Below are 21,042 nucleotides of genomic sequence, written 5' to 3' on the forward strand. Positions count from 1 at the left end.
ATGTCAGGGCTACATTTTTCACACAGAGTGGTGGGTGCGTGGAATGCACTGCCAATGAAGGTGGTAGAGGCAGATACAATAGGGTCTTTTAAGAGACCCTTAAATAGGTACATGGAGCTTAGAAAAATAGACGGCTATGCGGTAGGGAAATTCTAGGCAGTTTCTACAGTAGGTTACATAGTTGGCACAACATTGTGGGCCGAAAGGCCTGTAATGTGCTTTAGATGTCTATGTTCTATGTTATAACAGCTTGTGTCTGCATACTAAAGCTAAGCAACACACACAAAGTGCTGGAGGAACTGAGCAGGTCAGGCAGCATCTATAGAGGGGAATAAACAGTTGACATTTCAGGCCAAGACTCTTCAACAGGAGTTATTACTGAAGCTAAGTACCTGAGGCAGTTACACACTAAGGAAGCCATAAGGACTGTTTGGGATTGCACATTTTCCAGTGCTAGAAGTTTTTTCTGTTCAATTAAACTGGTTTAATCATTTAAGAGATCTTTAATTGTGTAGGAGAGGAGTGGGGAGGTGATCTCCAGTAGTCTGGATTAATAACTCCAAGCAAATACAGCCACATTTTGGATTAACAGAGAACAATACAGCACACTACAGGCCCTTTGGCCTTTGATGATGTACTGACCCTTTAACCTACTCCGAGATCAATTTCACTCTTCTCTCTTACATAGCCTTCCATTTTTCTTTCATACTTGTGCCTAACTAAGAGTTTATTAAATGTCCCTAATGTATCTGTCCCCGGCAGCGCATCCCATGCCCCTGGCACCACCCCAGCAGTCAGTCCCATGCCCCTGGCACCACCCTGGCAGCGCATCCCATGCCCCTGGCACCACCCCGGCAGTCCGTCCCATGCCCCTGGCACCACCCCAGCAGCGCATCCCATGCCCTTGGCACCACCCCAGCAGCGCATCCCATGCCCTTGGCACCACCCCGGCAGTCCGTCCCATGCCCTTGGCACCACCCCAACAGTGCATCCCATGCCCCTGGCACCACCCCGGCAGCGCATCCCATGCCCCTGGCACCACCCCGGCAGTCCGTCCCATGCCCCTGGCACCACCCCGGCAGTCCGTCCCATGCCCTTGGCACCACCCCGGCAGTCCGTCCCATGCCCCTGGCACCACCCCAGCAGTCCGTCCCATGCCCCTGGCACCACCCCGGCAGCGCATCCCATGCCCCTGGCACCACCCCAACAGTGCATCCCATGCCCCTGGCACCACCCCGGCAGCGCATCCCATGCCCTGGCACCACCCCGACAGTCCGTCCCATGCCCCTGGCACCACCCCGGCAGCACGTCCCATGCCCCTAACACCACCCCGGCAGCACGTCCCATGCCCCTGCTACTTGTGTAAAAGGCCAACCTCTGACATCCTCCTATGCTTTACTGCCAAACAACTTAAAAGATGTGTCCCCTTGTATTAGCCATTTCCACACTGGAAAAATGGTGCTGGCTGTTCATTCTATCTGTGCCTGTTATTGTTTTGTACACCTCTATCAAGTCACTTCTCATCTTCCTTCTCTCCAATGAGAAAAGCCCTACCTCACTGAACCTATCCTCATAAGATATGACTGTCCCAAAATGGTGTTGGTAGCATTGCTGTCCTGAAGACCACTGGATGACCTGTCAGGAGTGTTGTGCTGCTTTCCAGACACGTTTTCCTTGGTGTCAACTCACAAATTATAACCTTCAGCAAACACAACCTAGCTAAATCCTATATCCAAAGCTTTGAGAGCCAAGTCCCTCTGAACAATGACGCCTTTCAATCACTTTTTTAGTTTAGAAAACGCATTCCATTTAATTAAATAAAGAAATGCAACCATTTCACTTCACTTTGCTCTTTAGGGTAAATTGACAACTCTTTTGAAATGAATAGGGCTGCTTGCTGTGCTGATGTAAGTGTACCTGGCCATTTTGAGGGCATCTAAAGAGGTCACATGAGATCAATGTGACCACAACTTCTATACTACCATGCTGCAGTGTACAGGAGCATAAGTCCAGACACGTGCACTATGCTGAACAGTGGTTCTCTGTAATCACTGGATTAAAGTTAATATGTTATTTCTGACTACACCATAACTTAATATTGTAGGGAAATTGTCATAGAGTTGCACAGCAAAGAAATATGCCCATGTCCTCATCAGTCATTTATTTAAAATAATCCTAAACTAGTCCCATATTTTCTCTCCATTCCCCATTTCTCCTCTAATTTATACCTCTCACACATTAGGGACATTTTACAGCGGCTGATTAAGACCATAAGACATAGGAGCAGAATTAGGCCATCTGGCCCATCAAATCTGCTCCGCCATTCGATCATGGCTGATCCTTTTTTTCTGTCTCCTCCTCAACCCCAGTTCCTAGCCTTCTCTCCATAACCTGTGATGCCATGTCCAGTCAAGAACCTATCAACCTCTGCCTTAAATACACCCAATGACCTGGCCTCCACAGCTGCATGTGGCAACAAATTCCACAGATTCATCACCCTTTGGCTAAAGAAATTTCTCCGCATCTCTGTTTTGAAAGGGCACCTCTCTATCCTGAGGCTGTGCCTCTTGTCCTAGACTCCTCCACCATGGGAAACATCCTTTTGACATCTACTCTGTCTAGGCATTTCAACATTCAAAAGGTTTCAATGAGATCCCCCCTCATCCTTCTGAATTATCAAATATTCCTTGTATGATAACCCTTTCATTCCTGACATTATCCTTATGAACCTCGCCTAGACCCTCTCCAATGCCAGCACATCTTTTCTAAGATGAGAGGCCCAAAACTGTTCACAATACTCAAGGTGAAGCCTCACCAGTTCCTTATAAAGCCTCAGCATCACATCCTTGCTCTTGTATTCTAGACCTCTTGAAATGAATGCCAACATGGCATTTGCCTTCCTCACCACCGACTCAACCTACAAGTTAACTTCAGGGTGTTCTGCACAAGGACTCTCAAGTCCCTCTGTGTCTCAGATTCCTGGATTTTCAATAGTCCGCAGATTTATTTCTACTACCAAAGTGCATGACCATGCATTTTCTAACATTGTATTTCATTTGCCACTTGCTTGCCTATTCTCCTAATCTGTCCAAGTCCTGCATCCTACCTGTTTCCTCAACACTACCTGCCCCTCCACCAATCTTCTTCATATCATCTGTAAACTTGGCAACAAAGCCATCTGTTCCATCATCTATATCATTTATATACAACATAAAAAGTGCTCCCAACACTGACTCCTGTGGAACACCAGTAGTCACTGGCAGCCAACCAGAAAAGGATACCTTTTATTCCCACTTGCTGTCTCCTATCAATCGGTCAATGCTCTAACCATGTTAGTAACTTTCCTGTAATACCATGGGTTCTTAAATTGGTAAGCAGCGTCATGTGGCACCTTGTCAAAGGCCTTCTGAAAGACCAAATATACAACATCCACTGCATCCCCTTTATCTATCCTACTTGTAATCTCTTCAAAGAATTCCAACAGGTTCGTCAGGCAGGATTTTCTCTGAAGGAAATCATGCTGACTTTGTCCTATCTTGTCCTGTGTCACCAATTACTCCATCACCTCATCCTTTACAATTGACTCCAACATCTTCCCAACCACTGAGGTCAGGCTAACTGGTCTATAATGTCCTTTCTGCTGCCTTCCTCCTTTCTTAAAGACTAGAGTAACATTTGCAATTTTCCAGTCCTCTGGCACTATGCCAGAGTTCGATGATTTTTGAAAGATCATTTCTAATGCCACCACAATCTCTAAAGCTACCTCTTTTAGAACCCTAGGGTGCAGTTCCTCTGGTTCAGGTGACTTATGTACCTTTAGGCCTTTCAGCTTTTTGAGTACCTTCTCTCTTGTAGCAGTAACTGCACCCACTTCTCTTCCTTCACACACTACAACAGGCATACTGCTCATGTCTTCCACAGTGAAGGCTGATGCAAAATACTAATTTAGTACACCTGCCATCTCCTTGTCCCCTGTTATTACTTCTCCTGCCTCATTTTCTAGCGGTTCTATATCCACTCTCATTTCTTTTATTTTTAACTTGAAAAAAACTTTTACTATCCACTTTGATATTATTTGCTAGCTTGCTTTCATATTTCATCTTTTCCCTTTAGTGATTTTTCTTTAGTTGCTTTCTGTAGGTTTTTAAAAACTTCCCAATCCTCTTTCTTCCCACTAATTTTTGCTTTGTTGTATGCTCTTTCTTTTGCTTTTACAATAGCTTTGACTTCCCTTGTCAGCCACAGTTGTACCATTTTACCATTTGAGTATTTCTTCATTTTTGGAATACACATGTCCTGCACCTTCCTCATTTTTCCCAGAAACTCACACCATTGCTGCTCTGCTGATGTCCCTGCCAGCAGCTCCTTCCAATTTACATTGGCCAACTCCTCTTTCATACCACTGTAATTTTCCTTACGCCACTGAAATAGTGCTTCATCAGAGTTTACTTTCTCCCTATCAAGTTTCAAGTTGAACACAATCATATTGTGATCACTGATTCCCAAGGGTTCTTTTACCTTAAGCTCCCTAATCGCCTCTGGTTCGTTAATAACACCCAATCCAGTATAGCTGATTCCCTAGTGGGCTCAATGACAAACTGCTCTAAAAAAAGTATCTCTTAGGCATTCAACAAACTCTCTCTCTTGAGATCCATTGCCAACCTGATTTTCCCAATCGACCTGCATGTTAAAATCTCCCATGACTACCATAACACTGCCGTTTTGACTTGCCTTTTCTGTTGTCTGGTGTAACCTGTGGTGCATCTCCTAGCCACAGCCACTGTTGGGAGGCCTGTATGTAACTGCCATCAACGTCATTTTACCCTTGCAGTTTCTTAACTCAACCAACAAGGATTCAACATCTTCCGATCCTAAGTCACATCTTTCTAACTGATTTGATGCCATTCTTTACCAGTGGAGCCACACCACACAATCATCTGGAAGTTCATGGTCATCTCAGTAGGGCTGCTTTTAGAACAGTCCACAATAAATATAATACACTAAATTGGAAGAAGTGCAAGTGCATCACTGCTTCACCTGAAAGGGCTATTTGGGTGCCTGGCAGTGGAAAGGGAAACAGTGAGAGGATAATGCTGATTCTTCTGAGGTTGCATTGGAGAGTGCTGTGAGAAGGGAAATGATTGTTGGAGGTGGGTGAGTGAACAGATAGTCTTGAAGGGACTCAGAATGTTGAAAGTGAAGCAAAGTGTCTGTGATGAAATCTTGTTGGAGCCATGGAAAGTGCACAGGATGATCCAGCTAGGGGGCTGGAAGGTGGGGATCTCTGTCCTTGGACTGTCGGAGGAGAGAGGGTGAGAAGATAGCTTAAACATGCCCAAGAGTTCTATCAACTACAGTAGAGGAGAAAATGCAATTAAGGAAAAAAGAATTATAACTTGGAGGAACACACACAAAATGCTGGAGGAACTCTGCAGGCTAGGCAGCATCTATGGAAAAAGGTATAGTCAACATTTTGGGCCTAGACCCTTCAGCAGGACATAGCTGTGGGACATACTCGTAATGAATATTGGACAATATTTGAAAACTTGCTTTTCCTGATCAGTCCTACCAAATGGTCTTGGCCCAAAACATTGACTGTACCTTTTCCCATAGATGCTGCCTGGCCTGCTGAGTTCCTCCAGCATTTTGTGTACGTTGCTTAGATTTCCAACATCTGCAGACTCTTGTTTATAACTCAGAGGCAGCTGTAAGGAAAGTATCGTCATTAGAGTTGTTACAATAGAGACTGGAAGAGTGGAATGGAATCCTTACAAATGGCAGGGTGGAAGGAGGCATAACTACTGAGGTAGCTGTGGGATTCTGTGGACTTGTAATGGATATTGGACAATACTTGATCACTTGTTTTTCCTGACCAGTTCTGCAGGAAGTTTATTACACCTGTAATAGCAACACATTTCTCCTCTCTCAATTGTTACTACCTGATCAACTGGACTTTCTCAGCATTTTCCTTTTGGCTTCAGTTCTCTGCAACAATTCTGACCTGTATCTTACTGCTGTTATCCTGTATGTCCTTTTACCTTAGTGTCATAGTCACATCGCATAGAACCTCCTTGGCCCAGCTGGTCCACGCCGTACAAGATCCCCATCTAACTTGGTCCCATTTGCCTGCATTTGTAACATATCCCTCTAAATCTTTCCTATTCACATACCTAGCCAAGTGCCTCTTGTATGTCATTAATGTACCTACCTCCACCATTTCTCTGGCAGCTCATTTACAAATGTTGCTCCTGCGTTTCCTGTTAAATTTCTCCCCAATTACCCCAAAACTCCCCGAGGTTTCAATTCTCCAGTTCCAGGGGGAGAAACATGCATTCACCCTACCTTGGCCTTCATGATGTTATGCTCCAATGAATAAAGTCCTGACCTGTTCAATCTTTCTTCATAATCCAGTCCTTCAAGTCCCAGAAACATCCTCATAAATCTCCACTGTACCCTTTCCAGATTAATAGAATTTTTCCTATAGCAGGGTGATCAAAAATGAACTCATTTTCCAAATAGCAACCTCACCAAGGTCTTGCACAGCAGCAACATGACACCCAACTTCTGTAGTGCCCTGGCTGCTGGAAGCCAGCATGCCAAAGGCTTTCTTCACCGTGTTATTTACCTGTGACGCCAATTTCAGGGAACATGGACTTTTACTCCTAGATCCCTCTGTTCTGCCACACTCCCTAAGACTCCACCATTCTAACTTTGTTTGCCTTCCCAATATGCAACATCTAACATTTAGAAACATAGAAAACCTACAGCACAATACAGGCCTAGAAATTACCTAGGGTTACCCATAGCCCTGTATTTTTCTAAGCTCCATGTACCTATCCAGGAGTTTCTTAAAAGACCCTATCGTATCCGCCTTCACCACCGTCACCGGCAGCCCATTCCACGCACTCACCACTCTCTGCATTAAAAAAAAGCTTACCCTGACATCTCCTCTGTACCTACTTCCAAGCACCTTAAAACTCTTGTCTAGCCATTTCAGCCCTGGGGAAAAGCCTCTGACTATCCACATGATCAGTGCCTCTCATCATCTTACACACTTCTATCAGGTCACCGCTCATCCTCTGCCACTCCAAGGAGAAAAGGCCGAGTTCACTCAACCTATTCTCATAGGGCATGCTCCCCAATCCAGGCAACATCCTTGTAAATTTCCTCTGCACCTTTCCGATAGTTTCCACATCCTGCAGTGAGGTGACCAGAACTGAGCACAGTACTCCAAGTGGTGTCTGACCAGTGTCCTATATAGCTGTAACATTACCTCCAGGCTCTTAAACTCAATCCCACGGTTGATGAAGGCCAATGCACCATATGCCTTCTTAACCACAGAGTCAACTTGCACAGCTGCTTTGAATGTCCTATGGATTCGGACCCCAAGATCCCTCTGATCCTCCACACTGCCAAGAGTCTTACCATTAATACTATATTCTGCCATCATATTTGACCTACAAAATGAACCACCTCACATGTATCTGGGTTGCACTTAATCTGCCACTTCTCAGCCCAGTTTTGCATCCTATCACTGTCCCATTGTAACCTCTGGCAGCCCTCCACACTATCCACAACAACCCCAATCTTTGTATCATCAGCAAATTTACTAACCCATCCCTCCACTTTCTCCTCCAGGTCATTTTTAAAAATCATGAAGGGGTCCCAGAACAGATCCCTGAGGGACACCACTGGTCACCGACCTCCATGCAAAACATGATCCGTCTGCGGGCAAGCCAATTCTGGATCCACAAAGCAATGTCCCCTTGGATTCCATGCCTCCTTACTTTCTCAGAAAGCCTTGCATGGGATACCTTATCAAATGCCTTGCTGAAATCCATATACACTACAACTACTGCTCTACCTTCATCAATGTGTTTAGTCACATCCTTAAGAAATTCAATCAGGCTCTTCAGGCACGACCTGCCTTTGACAAAGCCATGCTGACTATTCCTAATCATGTTATGCCTCTCCAAATGTTCATAAATCCTGCCTCTCAGGATCTTTTCCATCAACTTACCAACCACTAAGTACGACTCACTGGGCTATAATTTCCTGGGCTATCCCTACTCCCTTTCTTGAATAAAGGAACATCTGCAACCCTCCAATCCTCTGAAACTTCTCCTGTCCCCACTGATGATGCAAAGATCATTGCCAGAGGCTCAGTAATCTCCTCCCTTGCCTCCCACCGTAGCCTGGGGTACATCTCATCCGATCCAAATGAAACTCCCTTTGCTAGTCTTCTCTCACTAATTTGTAAACCAGAGGGCTCCATAGAGAGTGGGATCACCTCAGCACCCACCTTCTCCAGAGGCACTGCCCTTGTCCATCCCATGCACCCTTTACCCAACCTATCAATTTAAAACTTGTACCCTTAATTTCCCGGTTGTGGTGAAATCTCCAAGCTAATACTGTTGAATGCCTCCAGCATGTTACATCTTCATTTCAGACTTCCAGCATCTGCAGGGTTTTTTTGATTTTCAATTGTTGTTTCATCCAAATTTCTCATAACTATGGGGGGTTTCTAGAACATTGACATCCAAAAGAAACACGCAACTTCAGACTTCCTGACATACCCATTTATTTCCATCTTCCAAAGAAAACATTTAAAAAAATATATTTTTATTTCTCCAGAGCAAGTGATGATTTAAACCCCCCCTTATTTTTAATTAATAACCCTATTAGTTTATTGATCATAATTTGGAGTGTACTTGTGACTAACTTGTATTCCCAACATTTGCCAGTGAGATTAAACCTGATTCTGTATTGCAGTTTCAATATTGTCAGCACATTTGCCTTTGAGCGAAGGGTTATTGTTACAGGTTGTCTCCAGGTTCACAGTGTAGTACCAAGAAAGGCCACACGGCAAAAGATGGTGTCAGTGAGCAACATAGGAGTTGCTGGCAAACTTAGCAGGTGAGGCAGCATCTGTGGAGGCATACGGACAATCAATGAGTCCTTTCATCTGGATTGGAAAGAAAGAGGGGAAAAAGGTGAAGTAAGAACTGGTAGGTGATGGATGAATCCAGACGAGATGAGGGGGTGGTGGGAGAGACTGTGGGAACCATGTCAGAAACTGGAAAGAGAAATGTCAAAGAGCTGAAGATGATGGAGTAAAGGTGGGGTTGGGATGGGGAATGAGTGGGTGATGGACAGATGGATATATGGGGGAAGGAGGTAAAGACAGAGTGATGGGGGGGCAAGTGGGTCAGGAAGGTTCAGAGGAGGATTGGATACTGCAAGTTTGAGCATTTGATGCTGTTGATGAGATGAGGGTAATGGGATATATTAGGTCCCAGAGCACTATCTCCCAAAAAAAAAGTCATTGTAAAAGCTTACCTGCTTGGGTGTTGTAGTGCTCTTTATGAGAGTGTACTGTGGGCAAATTGTCTGCTGTGCTTTCTGCATTAGATAATTGAATGTTTCATTCTGAAGTGAGTTGAGGCAGCCTGAGACTCTGAAAGATGCTAATTATTTTTTCCCTGGTCCAGCTATGTGAATATTTAGCGAGATAGCTGTATTATGCCATCCAGATTCAAGCAAGTTTTTTTCTTTTTTTTACCCTCTGAGGATGTTAGAAGATCCACTACCCATGTCCATGAAATAAAGCCCAAACACAATTCTTTAACTCTAGCTTCAGTCCCAAGTGTTGGTGACTTTGCTGATTGGATAGATCCGGAGTGAGTCATACTGAGGAGGAGGTGTACCCGGGATCGCCAGGGCACAAGGCCTTTCCACCTGGCTTTCCGGCTCCAGCTGGAAACCACTGTTGACATGCTCCTCCACTGATTGACTCACGCTTGGTGGAGAGTGCGAGAGGTGTGGTTGAGCTCGGCGAGACCTGCGCACCGCGCACCACTTCACCACCTTGATGGCAGTGATCCACAGGCAGTCAATCATGATCTCCATCAACTCAATGATGCACAGAATGGAGCCACCCATCCAGAACCCAAACTGTCCGCCCAACTGGGAGGGAAGCCAGTCAATCTGAAAGAGTAGAAACAACACACACACAATATTAGAGAAACTAGCAGGCCAGGCAGCATCTATGGAAATGAATAAACAGACAACATTTCAGGCCGAGACCCTTCTTCAGGATTGAGAAGGAAGGGGGAAGAGAGCAGAACAAAAAAGTGGAGAGAGGGGAAGGAGGATAGCTGGAAGGTGATAGGTGAAACCAGGTGGATGAGAAAGGTAAAGGGCTGGAGAAGAAAGAATTTGATAGGAGAGGAGAGTGGACCATATGAGAAAAGGGGGGAGGAGGGGACCTAGGAGGAAGTGATAAGCAGGTGAGCAGGTAAAGGGTTAGAGTGGGGAATAGAGGAAGAGGGGAGGGGATGGATATTTTTACTGAAAGAAGAAATAGATATTCGTACATCAGGTTGCAGGCTACTCAGATGGAATATAAGGTGTTGCTTCTCCACCCTGAAAGTAGCCTCATTGTAGTACACGAGGAGCTTTGTCTTAGGCTGTAAATACACATGTGCTCCCCAATAATGGACCAGAGCCACCCAACGAAGGTGGTTCCACACCTTCTGAACTATCTGTGAACATCCTTCCCTCTCATGGATTCTACCCCAGCAAAAGGATACTCCTTCCAAGCCTGAGTTCTGTACCCTTTGATTGCCTGGAACCAGAATGTAGTGTGAACCTCAACTGTGACAGGTAGAATGAACATCAAAAAGGATTATATGTACTATGGAAACTTACTGTTAAGGCTGGGTCCTCTTGTATTGTCCTGAAATTAATCTCTTGGAAATACAGGTTTAGTTTCAGGACACTTGATCTGTTAAAAAATTGAGATTACAGTTAAAAGCTTTTTCTGATGGTTTTATTTTCACATTCATTCGACTTTGCCTGTTACCTCCCTACTTGTCCAACACACTGTTCCAGCTCTCCTTGTTCCGAACTCCTCTGAGTGGTTAGGGTGGGGGACGGTTGGGGATGCACAGTTGAAGTTTCTCTTTATTGACCCTATTGATTACTTAATCATTGTAAACATCTTAATTAGATCATCACTCCACCCTCAAAAGAAATTAATTCCTTGGTTGTCAGTTTTTTTTCTATTAATAGTCCAATGAATCTCAGTTGTCTCAAGGAAATTCTACTCTGAATTTGTGACATGCAGATGTTCTTTGGACGTTGTATTATTTTAATGGGTCTGCTGACTGCAGCCCCATGGCAGGCACCCACAGAATGAAACAAGTTTTAGAAAAATCAAAGACCCCTCCAACCTTCTCCAGCTGTTTTTAAGAACAGATTCCAATACTCAGTCAACCACGAACTTACCTGTTTACAGTAATGGTAGTTGAGTAATCCCTCTCATAAGATAAAACAGAATAAATCCAGTCCTGAAAGTTAAATTGAGAAACAAGCTCAGACACTAGTATTGTAAGTTTTCCAGAACAAATATCATATTTCCTATTTTAATGCCATGGAGGAGGCCGTTTGGTGCTTTGAGTCCATGCTGGTTCTCAGAGCAATCCAATCAATTTCATTCCCCCATTTATTTCCACGCCCCCCCCCCCCACAATGGGAGAAATTTACAGTGGCCAATTAACCTCTGAGATATAGGAAGATTCTGGAACACCTGTGGGAGATCCACAGAGACAACATGCAAACTCCACATGGACAGTAGCAAAGGTCAGGGGTCAGTTCGGTGGCAGGAGCTGTGAGATAGCAGCACTACTCAGCCATGTTGCTGTGATTGCAACAATATCATCTTCTCTTGCATTGATCAACACTCTAAATACATCTGTGCCACAGTCCTATAAAATAGATACAATTTTGCCTTTCAGTCCACTTGCCTTGCTGCCAATGTCTGATCTATCTACTGGTTTTTTTCACCTCTGTACCTCCTCTCCAATTGTATATCCCACCTCTGTGAGCCATTCCCTGATCAAGTTATCCTTCTCAATAGCAGAAGCAAACTTCTGCAGAGTGAAAATCTATCATTTCACATTGCTCAGAAATTTCAAGCAGGTTCTTTGTAACTTATCCTTGTAACCCAGGTTATATTTTCACATCAGGGCATTATGCAATGGTGGGCTGGAGAATTGCAGAATTGCAGAAAAATATGGAACATGTTACCTTGGAGTGCTTGTGCTGTGCATTCCTGGGACAAAGTGGTCTTTAAAGAACCTCTGGCAAACCACAAACTAACTGAACAGACTTTGTAACAGTCCATTCCCATCTGGTCCCTGCTCGCAGCAGTTTATATCACTACAACCCTGTCTCCCCATAACATTCATCCTAGCTGAACCTGATTTCCCCAGACACATCTCCCTCCAGCTCCACTAGCCACAAGTCTGCTCAAGCCAGTGGCTTATGCCATGCCTTAAGGAAAGACGGGTGTGCTTGCCCATCATACCTGTGAAGGTACCCAACGTAGTTATAGCTTATTAATCAATGGTGAGGCAATGATCCAACTAGTCTAGGCTCATAATATTGACATTATTCCAGTCTTCCCTGATATTGCACTGGAATTTCTAGGTATTGTAACAATATCATAGCCAACCAGAGTGGAAGTGATTGGGTAAATTTCCAAGTAATTAACTTTGATGACTATGTTACTTTAAGAGACTGAGCTGATTTTATGCACATAACCTCTGCTCACTGCATTTTATTTTGGAGGAAACAGTGCCGTAGCTTCTGTTCCCTCTGACCTTTAGATCATTTGTTTTCTTAGTAAATTGCCACTGTTGTACAAGAGACTGCTTGGAGTCACATTCCACCTCCAATCAACTGCTGACAACCTTAAGTGAGAAAAGGGGAGAAATCAACCCTTGGGACAAACTATTACAAAGAGTTTCCTGTGCACACCTTGGCTGCTGCTTTTCCCGCTGATACTGCATTTCCAAAGTACTTAAAGCACTAAAGAATGACGGGGGAGGGGGGCAGGTTGTTAGAGGAACGGTCATTAAACATGTCATACAAAATGTAAGCTAATCCTTTGTCCAGTCCCTCTGCTAGCACAGTGGGCACAGGGTCAACCTCAAATCAGAGAGGAGACGAAGGGAAGAGATGAACGAATCTTCAATTGCAGCTAGTGGAGCCACAGTTTGCAATCACTTCAACTGGACATTTCCCTGTTGAAGGAACAGGGTTTCAGGGACAGAATACATAGCTCAATTACACAGATCAGGCTGTGGAGTAGTTCTTTTCAGACTGCAAAGGTTTCAGCGTAAAAGCCAGCCATTTGGGTCACTATTAATCCTTTTGCCCTAACATCTGCCCATCCTCTACTCCAATCCCAAATTAATCCTACTGCCTTGACCTCGCTGAACATCCATGCGTCAGTTCCAAACTAATCCTGCTGCCCCGATCTATCGATGACTTTAGGAATCCCAAACTAATTTTACCGAGTCACTTCTCATAGCCCTCATCAATCCCAGACTAACCTCATTGCAATGACAAAGTACTCCTGTTTCCTCATCTCCCCTCAGTGCCCCCTGCCAATAAGAGTATCATTCCAGTGGCACACTCTGACCCCACAACTTACTCAAGTACCTCATGCTCTTGACAGGCTGCTCCAGCAACATGCTCTCCCCCCACTGGGCTGCATCGACTAAAAACTAGCCCCTCCTCTCTTTCCAATCTCTATCATGTATTCAAACCTAGCCCCACTGCCTCGGTAAGCTACACAGCCTAGTCCTGTCCCAAATTGAACTCATCACACTAATACCTCCACGGACTGTCAAACCCAGTCCAATATTGCTAAATCATTTTGCCATGTATCAGCCAGAAATTAAAAGCAATACTCACTCTTTCCTCACAGGCTTCTTTAAACCACAATCTAATGCCCCTGCCTTGCCATCTCTCTAAAACACTGCACAAATCTAAAATTACACTTATTGTTTCAGTCGCATTCTGCACCCCCATATTAATCCCAAACAAATCCAAATGACTGCTGCTCTGTATCAATCCTGATTCCAGTCATACTATCTCACCACATCTGGACTGTGTTCCAGGTAATCATAGGACCATGTCCTCTCACCTCATTCATAGAGCAAACCCATGTTTTTTTTTCTTGAGACATTTATTCAGAGATACAGCACAGAAACAGGACCTTCCGACCCATCAAGTCCACGCTGCCCACTTACACCCATGAGACCAATTAAACTACTATCCTGTACGTCTTTGGGAAGTAGATGGAAATCTGTGTGGTCATGGGGGAGAACGTACAGACTCCTTCCAGAAAGCAGTGAAGTTGATCCCGGGTCGCTAGTGCTGTAATTGTGTTTCTCTAACCGCTGTACTACTGTGTCACCCATTCACACAAGCACATGAACGGGCAGGGGATGGAGGGATATAGACTATATGCAGGCAGATGGGATTAGCTTAAACTGTCATCATGGTTGTCACAGACACTGTGGGCTGAACAGTCAGTTCCTTTCTAGGTTCTGTGTTTTCTGGGTTAATGGATTTGTAGTTTCTCTGAATAAAGGAATATTTCTACCTCAACTATTCATTTTTAATGGTAATTTGATATGAAAGTAGAGATTCCATCCTACTTTGCATAGTTGCCAGGTTACCACGAACTCCTATAACCACTTAGCATCCACTCCAGCAACCCAGAGATCCGTCCCTAATGAGCTGTGTTAATATGGACAGTAAGTAACGTGACCCGTTTTCCTGACCCCGCCAATCACCCATCTTCTCAACCCACAGCGGGTAGGGGTCCCCATCCAGTATCAGCACAGGCAAAAGAGAATGAGTCCTGACACTGAGGTACTCAGAAGTCACAAACTAAGCCACTGGGGGTGCCAGCCAGTTACTCTTCAACAGGCAGTCAGTGCTTGGGCCTACCTCTGAGGATTCCGATGGCCAATCTGCCATAGAGATGGTCAGTCTATATTGGGTCTCACTGTAGGGAAAGAAGTTGGTGAGTTGGATTACTTCAAAGACTGTCTCTGACTTAAGACACTTTCTTATGCTTTTCTTCTTGGTCTTCTCTACTCCTCTCAGAGTTTGAGAGACACAAGGGACTCCAGATGCTGGAATCTGGAGCAAAAAACAAAAACAAACTGTTGCAGGAACTTGGAGGGTTAAGCAGCATTTGGGGGTAAAAGGAATTGTTTACGTTCAGGTCAAAACCCTATTTCGGTCCTGATGTGGCGTCTCAAACTGGAAAATTGACAAATCCTTTCCCTTCACAGATGCTGCTTAATCCGCAGAGTCCCTCCCAGTGTCTAACTGTTCTCTCTGGGAGTCTTTCATGTCCCTCTCCTTGACCCTCAAAATCTCTCCTCTCATTATCTTTTATCCCACCTCTCCTTCTCCCTCTTCCTCTCCTCTCCCACACCACTCCCCAATTTGCTGTCTCCCTTTTTGTTTTAACCTAATTCATCATCCACTTTTAAAAATTGGCCTCTTCATATCTGCATAAACATCTCCAAAACACATAGATACCAGAACCCTTCTCAGTGTCCTATCCTCTAGTGATCACCCTCCATTGCCTTGTGTTCCACTCCTCACCTCCTTTGTCTCCCCCTCCAGTACATTTTTGGACACCTCTATTGTCTTACTGTTTCACCCTTTAGAGTTCTCTCCTCCACTGACTTAGCTCTGCTTTGTCTTATCCCTGAAATAACTCAGCCCGCATATTGCCCAACCCCTTCGTTCCTTTGCCCTCTCCGACTTCTTCTTGCCATTTGTAGTGTATTTAATATTTCAATTATATTTGAGTAATACTGTAAAATATTGTTTGATTAAGCACTCTTTGTTTATATAATTCATTATATGTAACAAGTATGTGCACGGCATATTTCACATTACACCATCACGTCATATGTGAGTACCTCAATAAAGAAAAGAACTAAGTAGACAATTATCTCAGGCTCCCCTGTTTTTCTTTCGATTAGTTTCTGAAGTTAAAAAGCATAACAGTGGTGATGAGGAACTTTTAAAATAAACCCGAGATGACTACCTACCTGTTGAAGTGCAGCACATTTTTCTTCAAAAGGGGAGAGAGACGGTCCAGTTAAAAAAAAAGGCAGGAAACTGATGAAATTAACAAGCAGCGAGAGTGCTGCCACGGGTTCATAAATAGTGAGTACTGGGTGACAATAATAAAATTTTAAAAAAGCAGAAATGGCAGGTTACATTGGAAAGATAGACATGTTCAATTGCGCATCAGATAACTGGATAATGTATACTAAATGAATTGGGAAGTATTTTGAGGCAAATGAAATAGCCAATGAGAAATGAGTACCAGTGTTGCTGAGTGTATTGGGTGGAAGATTATACAGTTTACTTAGAAGTTTAACTGCTCCAACCAAACCAGCCAAATTGAGCTTTGCTGGTAAGGTGAATGTAAGGCAGTAACATTTAGAACTGAAACCATTGTTGATTGCAGAAATGTTTAGGTTTCATAAACAGAATCAAAAGTGAGGGTAGTCCATTGCAGCTAATGTGGCTGAATTTAAGAAATTGTCCCAGCATTGTCAGTTCAGTGATGGGCTTAAAGATGCACTGATAAACTTTAATTTGTGGAATCTTACAAGAAAATATTAAAAAAATGACCCCTAACCAAAGCACAACTCACATTTAAAAGAGGAGTTGAAATTGCTATATCAATGGAAACAACAGCTAGAGTCGCAATTGAGTTGGTCAGGAATGAATGCGAGTGTGAACAAAATTGCAATGTAAAACAGAAACCTTCCTGGCTGAACAAATTGTGCTACCATTGTGGCAGGGGCTTGCATTCACCAAACCAATGCAGGTTTAAACACAAAACTTTCATAAAATACAACAAAGTAGGTCATATACAAAGAGCAAGAGCATGACAAAAATAAATGGACTGCATAGGGAAGAGAAAAACATTAAAAAGTCAAGTTGCAGTTTCTAAAAGAGCACTAATCTACATGCTGTTGATGAAAAATCTGGTAATGATGAGAGTGACACAGGACTGAGTAGCCTTGAAATTGACAGTGTGAAAGCACACAAGAGACGAGCAATATGACTTACATCAGAAGTGAACGGCAAATTAATTAAAATGGAAATGGACATTGGCTTGGCTGTTGCAGCAATTCCACAAAACACTGCAGTGTTCGAGGGTAACACTGCAGTGTTCGAGGGTGACACTGAAAAACTCAAACATTTCAAGGGTAAAATAGTGCTAAATGAAAATGCCACACCCAAGTTTTACAAAGCATGTCCAGTTCCTTATACTCTCCATAATAAAGTAGCCTGTGAGCTAGATTGTATGGAGGCTGAAGGAATTCTTTCCAAGGTTGAGCACACGGGCAATGCCAGTGGTCCCAGTAGCCAAGAAGAAGAGCCTGTCAGGATCTGTGGTGATTTTAAGGTCACCATCAACCCAGTGCTGAAAATAGATCAATAACCCCTGCCCAGGATAGAGAATATCTTTGCAAACCTTTCTGGAAGGAAAACTTCAGCAAATTGGACTTAGCTGAGACCTATCTACAGATGGAGATGGAAAAAGAGCACAAGTTATTTCTCATGATAAATACCAAAGGGCTTTATTGCTATAATAGGCTTATTTTTTGTAGCATCTGCACATGCTTTCTGACAGAAAGCTATGGACCAGGTGCTACAAGGCCTCCCAGGGACTCAGAGTTACCTGGATGACATCGTTGTTTCTGGCAATGATGACAAGGAACATCTCCAAAATTTCAAGACATTGTTAAAAAGATTAGAAGATTATGGGTTCAGAGCATGATACAACACGTGTGAATTCTTTAAACCAAGCATCACTTACTGTAGTTACACCACTGACTCACAAGAATTACACAAATGCGTCAAGAAAAATCAAACAGTGGTGGATGCCTCAAGGCCAAAGAGAGTGTCACAGTTGTGGTTCTTTTTAGGATTTGTCAATTATTCTAAAAGGTTCCTACCAAACCTGGCTACTGTGCTTTACCCCTTGAAGTCATAAGTACAGATCACAAAGAAATGACAATGGATAAAAACAGAGTGAGGTGGTTTTCAAAAAGGTAAAGGAAATAGTGACATCAGACATTGTACTCACACACTGTGATCCACATCGTCCAGTAAAGCTCGCCTGTGACACCTCACCTTATGGTACAGGTGCAGCCATGTCACATGTTATGAGTGATAGAAGCAAATGCCCCATAACATTTGCATCTCGTTCCCTTACCACTGCAGAGAAAATTATGCACAGATTGACAGAAAGGCCTTGAGTCTGGTTTGGGGTGTAAAATATTTCTACCAGTACCATCAACCACTAGTGGCCATTTTCAATCCACAGAAGGGTGTTCCACTAACAGCGGCACCACAAATGCAGAGATGGGCTCTGTTTCTTGGAGGATACAACTACAAGATCGAATTCAAGAGAACAACTCATCATGGAAATGCTGATGGATTGTCCCATTTACCCTTGGAAAAGGAAATACCTGAAAAATTGACAAAAGAGGACACTTCTCTAGACATATTCTCCCTAATGGCAAGCCAAAAGTCTTCCTATTACCGCAGAAATGATCTAAAGGGAAAGCAGAAAAGACCCCAGACTGTCTCAGATTTACATGGCCACCCAAAATAGCTGGAATGTGCAGCGGAACTCCAGTTTCCCTGTTTTTACCAGCGCCAGGATGCAGGTTGCCTTATGTGGGGATTGTCAGTTGTTGTACCATGAAAGCTGAGAGCTGAAGTGCTGGAGGAGCTATATGCCTGTCATCTAGGCATGATCAAAATGAAAGCATTGGCTCGAAGCTTTGTCTGATGTCCTGGGACAGATCAGCAGATCGAACAGCTTGCCGCGTACTGTTCAGAATGCCAAGAGCAGCACCTCTCCATCCCTGGGAATGGCCTGCATTGCCCTGGCAGAGGATTCATGTAGATTTTGCCAGACCTATCATGGGCACAAATTTCTTGGTAGTAATGGATGCAGCGACAAAGTGGCCAGAAGTGGTCTCAATTGCCTTGTCTACATCCTTAAACACTGCTGATGCATTGAGAAGACTCTTCTCAAGAACTGGTGTTCCACAGTTTTGTGGAACAGTTTCAGGCATTCCTGAAAATGAATGGACTAGGACATACTACATTTGCACCGTACCACCACAACTGGTAGAATGGCCTGGTAGAAAGGTTTGTCCAGTGTTTAAAGAACACACTGTGAGCAACATCAGCAGAACACACTACACTGTCACTGAATCAGAAGCTCACCAGTTTCTTCCTTGCATATTGCACTGCAGCACACTCCACAACCAACAACTCAACAGCTATGTTGTTCCTAGGTCATCCTTTGTGTTCACACTTGGATCTCCTCAAACACAATCTTAGATGGAGTATGCCGCACAAACAGCTGAGACAAATTGAGGGATCCTCAAACAGGGAGGTTTGATGTTTCACTTCTGGACAAGCATTCCTGGTGAGGGATTACAGAGGTGATCAAACGTGGGTTCTTGGAAAGATTAACGACAGAGCTAGACCACTCTCCTACACAGTGGAGATTGTGTCTGATATCATCTGGAGACAACACCTTGATCAGCTGAGGAGAGCACAGTCAATTGTTAGAGAAGAATGATGTCCAGAGCAGTCAGAACCAGTTCCTGCAGTCCCAGAATCAACTCCTTCAACCACCTTGGAGGAGGCTACAAGTCTTTCCTGCCAAGCAGATTGATTTCTTCCCCCCCCACCCCCCACGTCAAGAAAGATGTTATCCCACAAGAGTAAGAAGTCCTCCACAGCAATTAAATCCTTAGGCCAGAATGGGAAAATTAAAACTTACTCTGTTGTGGATGTCAATAAAGTAGTTGTATCATATCATATACTCTGTGTGTGTGTGTATATATATATATATATATATATATATATATATATATATATATACACACACACACACACACACACACATACTAGAGAGCAGAAGGTTACATTTTTGAGTTGAGATGCTTTCTGTATTCAGTTGGAATTTATAGCTAAGCAGGGAGGTGTGTAGTGTATTCAATATTTCAGTATATTGTTTGATTAAGCATTCTTTGTTTACTTACATAATTCATTATGGGTTATATGTAAAAGTACGCAAATGGCATATGTCATTATGCTCCTGTGTTTTTATTTTGATTGGTTTATGAAGCTACAAACATAACACCAGTGTATCATCCATTCCCTTACTCCATCATAGAACCATAGAACATTACAGCACAGAAACAGGCCTTTTGGCCCTTCTTGGCTGTGCCGAACCATTTTTCTGCCTCGTCCCACTGACCTGCACCTGGACCATATCCCTCCATACACCTCTCATCCATGCACCCGTCCAAGTTTTTCTTAAATGTTAAAAGTGAGCCCACATTTACCACTTCATCTGGCAGCTCATTCCATACTCCCACCACTCTCTGTGTGAAGAAGCCCCCCCAATGTTCCCTTTAAACTTTTCCCCCTTCACCCTTAACCCATGTCCTCTGTTTTTTTCACTCCCAGCCTCAGTGGAAAAAGCCTGCTTGCATTCACTCTATCTATACCCACCATAATTTTATATACCTCTATCAAATCTCCCCTCATTCTTCTACGCTCCAGGGAATAAAGTCCTAACCTATTCAACCTTTCTCTGTAACTGAGTTTCTCAAGTCCCGGCAACATCCTTGTAAACCTTCTCTGCACTCTTTCAACCTTATTAATATCCTTCCTGTAATTTGGTGACCAAAACTGCACACAATACTCCAAATACGAGAATATCAATATTAATAAGAGAATTCGAGGTTAAAGACCTGTATCTTGATAACACTGCCTTTGCGATACTTTTTACTCACTCTTGAACCTGTGCTGCCATCTGTCTGAGATCAGCTGGCATAGATTATGGATGGAATGTGAGATCTTGGTGATCTGTATGACATGGTTTATACACACTTTCTTGAGATCGGTGGTGATCCCAGAAAGACCATTAAAGTTTGCCCAATGTACGTGCACAATACCATTCTCTTGGAGTTCTGCTGAAGGGTCTTGGCCTGAAATGTCGACTGTTTACTCTTTCCCATAGACGCTGCCTGGCCTGCTGAGTTCCTCCAGCATTCTGTGTATGCCTCTTGGACCTGTTGTGTAGAGGGGAGGAGGAATATGCTG

General features: G+C 43.7%; 1 protein-coding gene across 3 annotated transcripts in view; it reads right to left on the reverse strand.

The window, feature by feature from the left end:
- Positions 1-8,564: 8,564 nt before the first annotated feature.
- Positions 8,565-21,042, reverse strand: part of LOC140202909 (epithelial sodium channel subunit beta-like) — a 56,339-nt gene continuing 43,861 nt past the window's right edge. For 2 of the 3 annotated variants that reach the window (XM_072268476.1, XM_072268475.1), the window contains exons 11-14: positions 14,809-14,866; positions 11,290-11,351; positions 10,711-10,786; positions 8,565-9,987 (exon numbers count right to left, since the gene is read on the reverse strand). In XM_072268476.1, coding sequence (XP_072124577.1) covers positions 9,637-9,987; positions 10,711-10,786; positions 11,290-11,351; positions 14,809-14,866 — 547 coding nt within the window. In that variant the 3' untranslated portion in view covers positions 8,565-9,636. The remainder of the gene's footprint in view (positions 9,988-10,710; positions 10,787-11,289; positions 11,352-14,808; positions 14,867-21,042) is intronic. The other variant, XM_072268477.1, reaches the window with a different exon arrangement.

Source organism: Mobula birostris, chromosome 9 (assembly GCF_030028105.1).
Source record: "Mobula birostris isolate sMobBir1 chromosome 9, sMobBir1.hap1, whole genome shotgun sequence".
Classification (NCBI taxonomy): Eukaryota; Metazoa; Chordata; class Chondrichthyes; order Myliobatiformes; family Myliobatidae; genus Mobula; species Mobula birostris.